Source organism: Zingiber officinale, chromosome 5A (genome assembly GCF_018446385.1).
Source record: "Zingiber officinale cultivar Zhangliang chromosome 5A, Zo_v1.1, whole genome shotgun sequence".
In the NCBI taxonomy this organism is placed as follows: domain Eukaryota; kingdom Viridiplantae; phylum Streptophyta; class Magnoliopsida; order Zingiberales; family Zingiberaceae; genus Zingiber; species Zingiber officinale.
In genome coordinates, this window is record NC_055994.1 from 131495292 (window position 1) to 131503770 (window position 8479).

An 8479-nucleotide genomic window follows, 5' to 3' on the forward strand; every position below is an offset into this window, starting at 1 on the left:
GAGTCACCCCTAGAGTTGATCTTGATGAGTCCCAAATGACCAAGGCCTTAAAGCCTAGGAGGGTCATTAGGAGGATTGCTAGGGAAGTCATCCCTAGTGAATATTTAGTGAACCCAATGAGCTCAAATAGGTATTGGGTTCCTAGGAGTGTGATTCCATCACGCTAGATGGATTAGAGTGTGCCAACCTTATTTGGATAGATAGTTAATCTATTCATAGCAAAAGGTGGCATTTGAGGAATTTTCAAGGGGTAATCAAGCCTTGAAAATGAAATTAACAATTATTCCTAAGGTGATTAGAATGTGTCAGTCAAATTTGAGGAGTTTTCTAGAATCAATCTAGTTGGCACATAGTGATCTAAACATCTTTGGTATATGATTTGAGGTCTATCACACTTAGGAATATAGAATTTATGGCAAAATGATCAAAATTATCAAAAATGGCAACTAAAGCTAGAATTAGGTATTTTCTATACCTTTATGTGCTATTTACCATATATTGTTTGCCATATGCCATGTCATGACATCATATTTATTTTATGGTCATTTGAAATGTCATGATAATGCTTAGGCTAGTTTTTATGTCATGTTTATTTAAGTTTCATACTTTATGCCATGACATCATGACATTGGCACATGTTTTCATTTATGATACCATTTTATGCCATGTCATCATCTCTTGCATTAATAATCAATTGAATTGATTTAAGGATGAAAAACACATTTTGATATTGAGATCAAATTTGTGTTTAGAAAATGCATGAGACCTTAGTCTAAGATACCTAAACTCATATCTCACATCAAAATTGCCATGGATGTGTTTGATACACTTTAGATGTGTGTGAGATATTAGGATCATGAATTAGGATCAAGGTGCATAGTTCTTGTACCTAGATGAGCCTAATTCAAGAAATGGAGGATCATAGGAAAAGCTTGTGTACAAGTCATGTACATTTAGCCCTAAGATTATGGTCCTAAATTAAAAGGTTTAAAATCATTTTGAAATTGATTTGGAAAACCTTGATGAAGTCATCTTAGTGATTGCATTCATCATTGAACATTGTGATACAAAGTTGAGTTAAACTTGAACTATTTCAAAGTTTTTGAACTTCGTATCAAGATTGAAAAATGAAAGTTATTTTCATCTAAAACTATTTTTCCATGATAGTATATGGTATGAGGAATGTATCCTCAAAATTTCACAATTTTTGAAATTTTATGGAATTTATTAGGGGTTTCTGAATTTCGGGAGAAGAAAAATCAGAAATCCCTGTGATCAGAGTCTGGATCGGTCACTGGACCGATCCAGGGAGGGCTGGATCGGTCACAGGACCGACCCAGAGTGTTGTGGATCGGTCTAGTGACCGATCCAGTGAGGTCTGATAGCGTGCCAATGTGCTGAAAATTCGACTGGATGTCTGAAATTTCAGTTTTTGGGAGTTGAGTTTCGGATCTCTAAAGGATTGAAACTCTCCAAGACATTGTTGGTGCAATGGTCAAGGGGGAGTTGGCCTGTAGGGGGAGTCTTACCTAATTGTCAAGGGGGAGTTGACTTTTAGGGGGAGTTTTTACTCCTTAAGACTTTTGAGGATTAGTGATAAGGAATTGTCACTAAGTTGAGTGTTGAGTTTAGTATCAAGGGGGAAATTAAGGGTTTCAATGAAAGGTATGGGACTTTCATTGGGAAGAAACTCTTGACCTTGATTCCCTCTTTTTGATGTGTGTCAAAAAGGGGGAGAGATGTCCCAAGGGGGAGAGTGTAGGTTTTGGAAGAATGTTCAAGGAAGAACATTGGAAAACCTAAGTTAGGTTATCGGGTTAACCTAACTTGATTTTGGATTTTGTCAAACATCAAAAAGGGGGAGATTGTTGGTGCAACCTTAGGTCAAGGTTGACCTGGTTGACCTGACTCGAGTTGACCTGACTCGAGTTGTGTTTTGATGTTTGACGATGTTTGACGAGAAGAGAGTTGTATTCTTGATGTTTGACAAGAATAGGTGTTTGGGAGATTGTAGGTGCAACCTGGTTGACCTGATTCGGGAAAAGTCCAAGCAGGGAGCTTGGCACGCGAAAAGTCCAAGTATGGAGACTTGGCACTGGAAAAGTCCAAGTACGGAGACTTGGCACGGGGAAAAGTCCAAGCAGGGAGTTTGGCACGCGAAAAGTCCAAGTATGGAGACTTGGCACTGGAAAAGTCCAAGTACGGAGACTTGGCACGGGGAAAAGTCCAAGCAGGTAGCTTGGCACGTGGGAAAGTCCTAACTGGGATGTTAGGCAGTTGGAAAGTCCTGGTGAGTGAAGCCAGGCAGTGAGAAAGTCCTAACTGGGATGTTAGGCAGTGTGGAAAATCCTGGTGAGTGAAGCCAGGCAGTGGGAAAGTCCTAACTGGGATGTTAGGCAGTGTGGAAAGTCCTGGTGAGTGAAGTCAGGCAGTGGGAAAGTCCTAACTGGGATGTTAGGCAGTTGGAAAGTCCTGGTGAGTGAAGCCAGGCAGTGAGAAAGTCCTAACTGGGATGTTAGGCAGTCGGGAAATCCTGGTGAGTGAAGCCAGGTGAAAATCCTAGTAAGTGAAGCTAGGTAAAGTCCTGGTGAGTGAAGCCGGGCAAGGGAAAAGTCTAAGTGGGTCAAAAGGATTGACCGAACACTTAGCGGGGAGTGCTAGCAGGTCAAGGGAGTGACCAGATGCTAGGGATGATGTACCAACAGGTCAAGGTTGACTGGATGTTGGTGTGGAAGCCTTAGGTTTAGGGCTGAGAAGTTTGGATCGGTCCAGTGACCGATCCGATGATCTTCGGTTGCCTGATCGGTGCAGTGACCGATCGTAATCGAATCGATGACTCATCGATTGAATCGATCGGCCGAGACCGATCGAGGCAACGCAACCTCGCGAAGAAAGTCGTGGATCGGGCATGCCGATCCACCTCTGATCGGTCGACGGACCGATCGGGCATAGATCGATGGTGAGGCTCGATCGATCATGGACCGATCGGAGGTTCCTGATCGGTCCGCGAGGCCGATCGAGACGCCAATCGACGAGGACGGCCCGATCGGTGCGTGGACCGATCAGAGGTTCCTGATCGGTCCATGGACCGATCAGAAGTCCGGTAGCAATGGCTAGTCTTTTCTTCTCTTCTTCGCAGGTGGATGCGGTATAAGAGGTGAGGGCTTCTACCGTGAAGAGTCTTCTTCTTGCTCTTCTTCTTGCTGCCGCAAGTTCTACTTGTGATTTGAGTTTCTTGAGCTCGTTTCCAACTGTTCGCTTGCTTCCTTCGGCTGGGTTCCTGCTGTTGTAGGCGTCGCTTGAAGCTGTTGCTTCATCCAGTCGAAGAGAAGGCAAGTAAGCGAAGGTGTTTCATACATTTGTATTGTACTTTGCTTCTTGCTGCTTTCTACTCCTGTATTGCTGTTGCAAAGTTTGTGGCGAGGTTTCTCCACCCACAAGGAGTATTTATTAGCCGGTTATCCGGGGACTCATCCACCGACGGATTGATAGGCTTCGTCCACCTTACGGACACGCCGAGGAGTAGGAGTATCATCTCCGAACCTCGTTACATCTTCGTGTTGAGGTTTGCTTCTTCTTTTGCGTTTCTATTTAGTTATTTCCGCTGCGCTAACCCTAGTTTATAGAAAGAAACGCGAGAATTTGGGGCGGCTATTCACACCCCCCTCTCTAGCCGTGTTCATCGATCCCAACAACCAGGACTTTTATACTACCTAGCTTCACTCACTAGGTCTTTCATTTTGCCTAACATCCCAGTTAGGACTTCCCAGTCAAGTATCCGGTCAACCTTGACCTACCTGACTCTTCTTCAATCAATATCTTATTGTCAAACATCTAAACTCAAACCAAGACTCAGTTTGGTTACCCAGGTCAACCTTGACCTGAGGGATATTGCACCAACAATTAGTGTAGTATAAAAATGAATTTTAATTTAATCCATTTCCCCCTCTTATTTATTAATTTAACCAGTATTTTTTAAATTTTATGTGAAAATAATGTCATGTTGATAGGTTGCTCTATAAAGAGCTTGATGATAATAGAAAGATTTTTTTTTAAAAAGTAAACATAGATTTGGTACGAGATTAATTAATATATTTATTTATTAATTTAGATAATATTTAAGCGTTAAAATAGTATATATAAAATATATTCATGAATAATTTTATAGATTTTTTTATATACATAATTTTAAATTTTAGTATTTATAATATATTAATAATAAAAAATCAATATTTCGAATGAAGAGCCACGTGAAGTAGCAGTTTGAAGCCGTTCTATGCGATGGGCAGTTCCCATGATAATGTATGCAAATTAATCTTTCACCATGAACCAACAAGTCAAGTTGAGCGATATCACCGTACCGGTGAGGCTGAGGTTGAAGTGGCCGACGAGGACTCAAGTGAGGTCAACATGGAAGATTAGGGCAACGGTGGTAATGTCGATCATGACTAGGACCTTACGTTGTGTTAGTAGAAATTTGATGTTCGTGTTACAAGATTATAAATATAGCCTCACATTAAAAATATATGGGAAAGATCATAAATTTATAAGAAAAAGATATCTCTATTAATATGAGACATTTTAATTAGAGCTCAAGAACAAAATTATAAAGATTTAAGCTTTAAACGAATAATATAATACCATTGCTTGTCCTCCTTTTATTTAAAAAGGGATTGTTGGTGTTGCACATGGATATATAATTGTTGTCAAACAACAAGGGTTAGGAAATCATTTAAAAAAAAAAAAAAACAAAACAGAGGGTATTATGAGAAAGAGAATAATGACCGAATATATTTTATATTCACATAATTTTATTTTAAATTTTATTAAAATTAATTATTAAAGAGTTAGATCTTATTTATAGTAAAATATGAAAATGAATTTTAATTTAACCCATTTCCATCTCTTATTCATTAATTTCATCATATTTTTAAGTTTCAAGAGAAAATAATATCTTGTTGATATATTAATAAAGTGATATATTGCCGTATAAGAGTTTGATGATAATAGAAAGATTTAAAAAGTAAACGTAGATTTGGTAAGAGATTAATTAAGACACTTATAGAATAATATATATATATATATATATATATATATAAGAGAGAGATATATGAAGTTAAAAGGTCAATAAGAGGATTAATCATATTGGATAATAATGTCTAAGTCTAGGTTGATCGATTTGGTTTTATGAAAACTTGTTATTTATTAATCAGAATAAATCAAGAATATTTGTAATGGATGGTTTAAAAGTAACCTTTATTCTAAATTGTATTTAAGTAAAAATTCTTATAATCATATTAAATAATATAAGAAAATGTATGATTTTTTTTAATCAAAAAGCCTACTCGACTCTTCTAACACGTGTAACGTCACTTTTTTGGTTCCATTGCCACAACACAACCCACAAGTTCCCTCCTATAGACCCCCTATCTGTTATTCCACATCAACTTTTCCCCGTCCAATCTGACGATGGACAGTCGACGACTGCCCGGATCTCATACTCTTGAACGGTCGGATCAAGTTATTAAAATTGGTCTACGAGCTACCGTCTACGAGTGAGGGATCAGCGCGAGATCTGGTGTCTTCTTTTAATTTCCAGTTTCCCTAAATGGATATTACCTATCGAGAAGCTTCCATTGGCGTCCTACTCATCCGTTCGATCTCCATGGCTAGACACGTGGCGCTAAGCCACCCGTGATCCTCTTTAATGCTTTCCATTCTCCATCGCCTCTCCCGCCTATTTAGGCAACCCCGGATCCCCTCCCTTCTCACAGAGACGATTCTCGAATCGTGATAGCTCTTCTTTCGGTCTTCTTCTTTCGAAGGTGCGGGCGATGGCGGGGGAGATAGTTGATAAGGTGTCGCCTCTCGGGAAGATGAAACAGGCGCCGATGACGGCGGCGGCGTACGTGACGTTCCTGGCCGGAGACGGCGATTACGTGAAGGGCGTTGTGGGACTGGCAAAGGGGTTGAGGAAGGTAGGATCCGCGTACCCGTTGGTTGTGGCCATGCTCCCCGACGTGCCGGAGAGCCACCGCCGTCTCCTCGTCTCTCAGGGCTGCATCGTGCGTGCGATCGAGCCGGTTTACCCGCCGGAGAGCCAGACCCAGTTCGCCATGGCGTATTACGTCATCAACTACTCCAAGCTCCGCATCTGGGAGGTAATTAATTAATTTATTAACCTCTAGCTCTGTTTTCTTCGTTTGGGATTATGGGAGTTGATCGTCAATGGCGCCGTGCGTCGGGCAGTTCGTGGAGTACAAGAAGATCGTGTACCTGGACGCGGACATTCAGGTGTACGAGAACATCGATTACCTGTTCGATCTGCCCGACGGCCGCTTCTACGCGGTGATGGATTGCTTCTGCGAGAAGACGTGGAGCCACACGCCGCAGTACGAGATCGGCTACTGCCAGCAGTGCCCCGACAAGGTGGCATGGCCTGCCCGAGAGCTCGGGCGGCCGCCGCCCTCCCTCTATTTCAACGCCGGCATGTTCGTGCACGAGCCCAGCCTCGCCACCTGCGAGTCTCTGCTCGCCACCCTCAAGATCACACCTCCCACCCCCTTTGCAGAGCAGGTTTTAACTGGTTTCTTAATCGAAATCGGGGCTATAGGCTATCGTATCGAGACTGATAATTAAGGCGTCGTTGCAGGATTTCCTAAACATGTTCTTCGAGGACATCTACGAGCCAATCCCTCTGATCTACAACCTGGTGTTGGCGATGCTCTGGAGGCATCCGGAGAATGTGGAACTGGAAAAGGTCAAAGTGGTTCACTACTGCGCTGCGGTATGCTACTTCTCTTTAAATAATCAATTGAGTTAATCGATCAGTCGATTGATGAAGGCATGGAACCACAGGGGTCGAAGCCCTGGAGGTACACTGGAAAGGAGGCGAACATGGATCGGGAGGACATCAAATCGCTGGTGAAGAAATGGTGGGGCGTATACAACGACGAGAGCCTGGACTACAAACCGACGGCTTTGGTGATGGTCGCTGCGACGACGGAGGTGGACGAGGGGCTGAAGCAGGCGCCGTTGCTCGCGGCGCTGTCGAAGGCCGGGGCGGCTAACTACGTGGCGGCTCCCTCGGCAGCGTGACGACGTGTGTTTATTATGATTTATGCCCTCGTTTTTTATCTTTCCTTAATCCTCTTTTTTATTGGGGTCGACGGTGTTTTGTTGTGTATTAAGGCTAATGTGAATCTGCTGGAACTAATATTGGTTTGCACCACAATAATGCATTTGGCGTCGTATTTCCGAACGCATTTAATCGGTTGCTAGGCCTACTTTTAAATTTCAAATATGCTAATTCAATAAATTTAGTTGTGTTGATAAATATTTAGAACCGTAAATAAATCATGTTCGTGATAAATAAATAAAAATAAAATTGATGAAATAAATACAATTAAAATGGAGTTTAAAATTGTAAATTTTTTAAATAATTTGAAAATTAAGTTCAAGTATTAAGTTCAAATTCGTAAAAAAAATATCAAGAACAATTAATCATTTCAACAAATTTAGTTTAGGTTCTCGCTTTTATAACCGCTTTTACAATAGAAAAGTATTAAAAGCTTTTACAATAGAAAAAGTATCTCATACGGTGATGAAGATAGGTTTCACCAAAAATTCTTCAAAATAGGAAAGAGCGGTCGTCGGCAAAGTCAATATACTCAGAAGTCTAAGGTCATCGATCGATCAAAGTCAAGATATTCAGAAGTCTAAGTACATCGATCGATCATCGATCATGGTTGATCGAACGGGTCCTAATGTCGGTCGGACGTGGTCGTCAGGATAATCGTCCGTGGAAAACTTACGATTGAGATTAAGAAACAATAAATTTCTCATATCACTGTCTCGGTTGACCGAACGTAATGGCTTGTCTGATGAAAAGTAGCCCTTCGACAATAGGAAAGTTGGCCTTCATCCCCATCGAGCGGCCTCCCGTTGGTCTAAGGGGGATCCAATTACATATCTCATCCTACTCATTTATAAGTTTGTGCCGCTGACAGTCCAAAGCTTCTAGCCTTTCACATAAGAAATTTGCGTGCCTACTTAAGGAAAGATGTCAGGGATATTTTTTGACTTATCTTTTCCTAAAATACATATACGTTTTGAGATGCGTGCACATACATTACAGTCACACTATAAAAGGGGGTTTTCATGAATAGACAAATTTATGCGATATCTTATGATTCTACACGCTCTACTGTTTACTATTGCTATTTTTCTCTACTGAGTGAAGGATTGACTTGAACGTCGGAGGACCAACATTGAGAACCCTTTTCTGATTAGGCGGACACTAATGCCCTAGTTTTGTAAGACAGTGAGTAATCTACTGATTTGAGTACAGGAGGATCAACGCTAAAAACCCTTTTCTGACCAAGCAAACGCTTATGCCCTAGTTTTGTAAGACGATGAGTAATCTACTTCCAATTAATCACAGAACTATGTTCCCCGTTTGTTATCCTCTCCGTTTTAA

General features: G+C 41.3%; 1 protein-coding gene across 1 annotated transcript; it reads left to right on the plus strand.

Annotated features, from left to right (window-relative positions):
• Positions 1–5776: 5776 nt before the first annotated feature.
• On the plus strand, positions 5777–7272 carry LOC121983247 (galactinol synthase 1-like). Its single transcript, XM_042536198.1, has 4 exons — positions 5777–6161; positions 6250–6576; positions 6653–6787; positions 6859–7272. The coding sequence occupies exons 1-4, from the start codon at positions 5835–5837 to the stop codon at positions 7096–7098; spliced, it is 1029 nt and encodes a 342-aa protein (XP_042392132.1). The 5' UTR covers positions 5777–5834; the 3' UTR covers positions 7099–7272.
• The last annotated feature ends 1207 nt before the right edge of the window (positions 7273–8479 follow it).

Excerpts from the sequence above, each read along its gene's own strand:
- LOC121983247 (XM_042536198.1), top strand. The coding sequence starts at position 5,835 with ATGGCGGGGGAGATAGTTGATAAGGTGTCGCCTCTCGGGAAGATGAAA. Across the intron at positions 6,162-6,249 it reads CCAAGCTCCGCATCTGGGAG|TTCGTGGAGTACAAGAAGAT; the intron begins GTAATTAATTAA and ends TGCGTCGGGCAG. Across the intron at positions 6,788-6,858 it reads TGGTTCACTACTGCGCTGCG|GGGTCGAAGCCCTGGAGGTA; the intron begins GTATGCTACTTC and ends ATGGAACCACAG.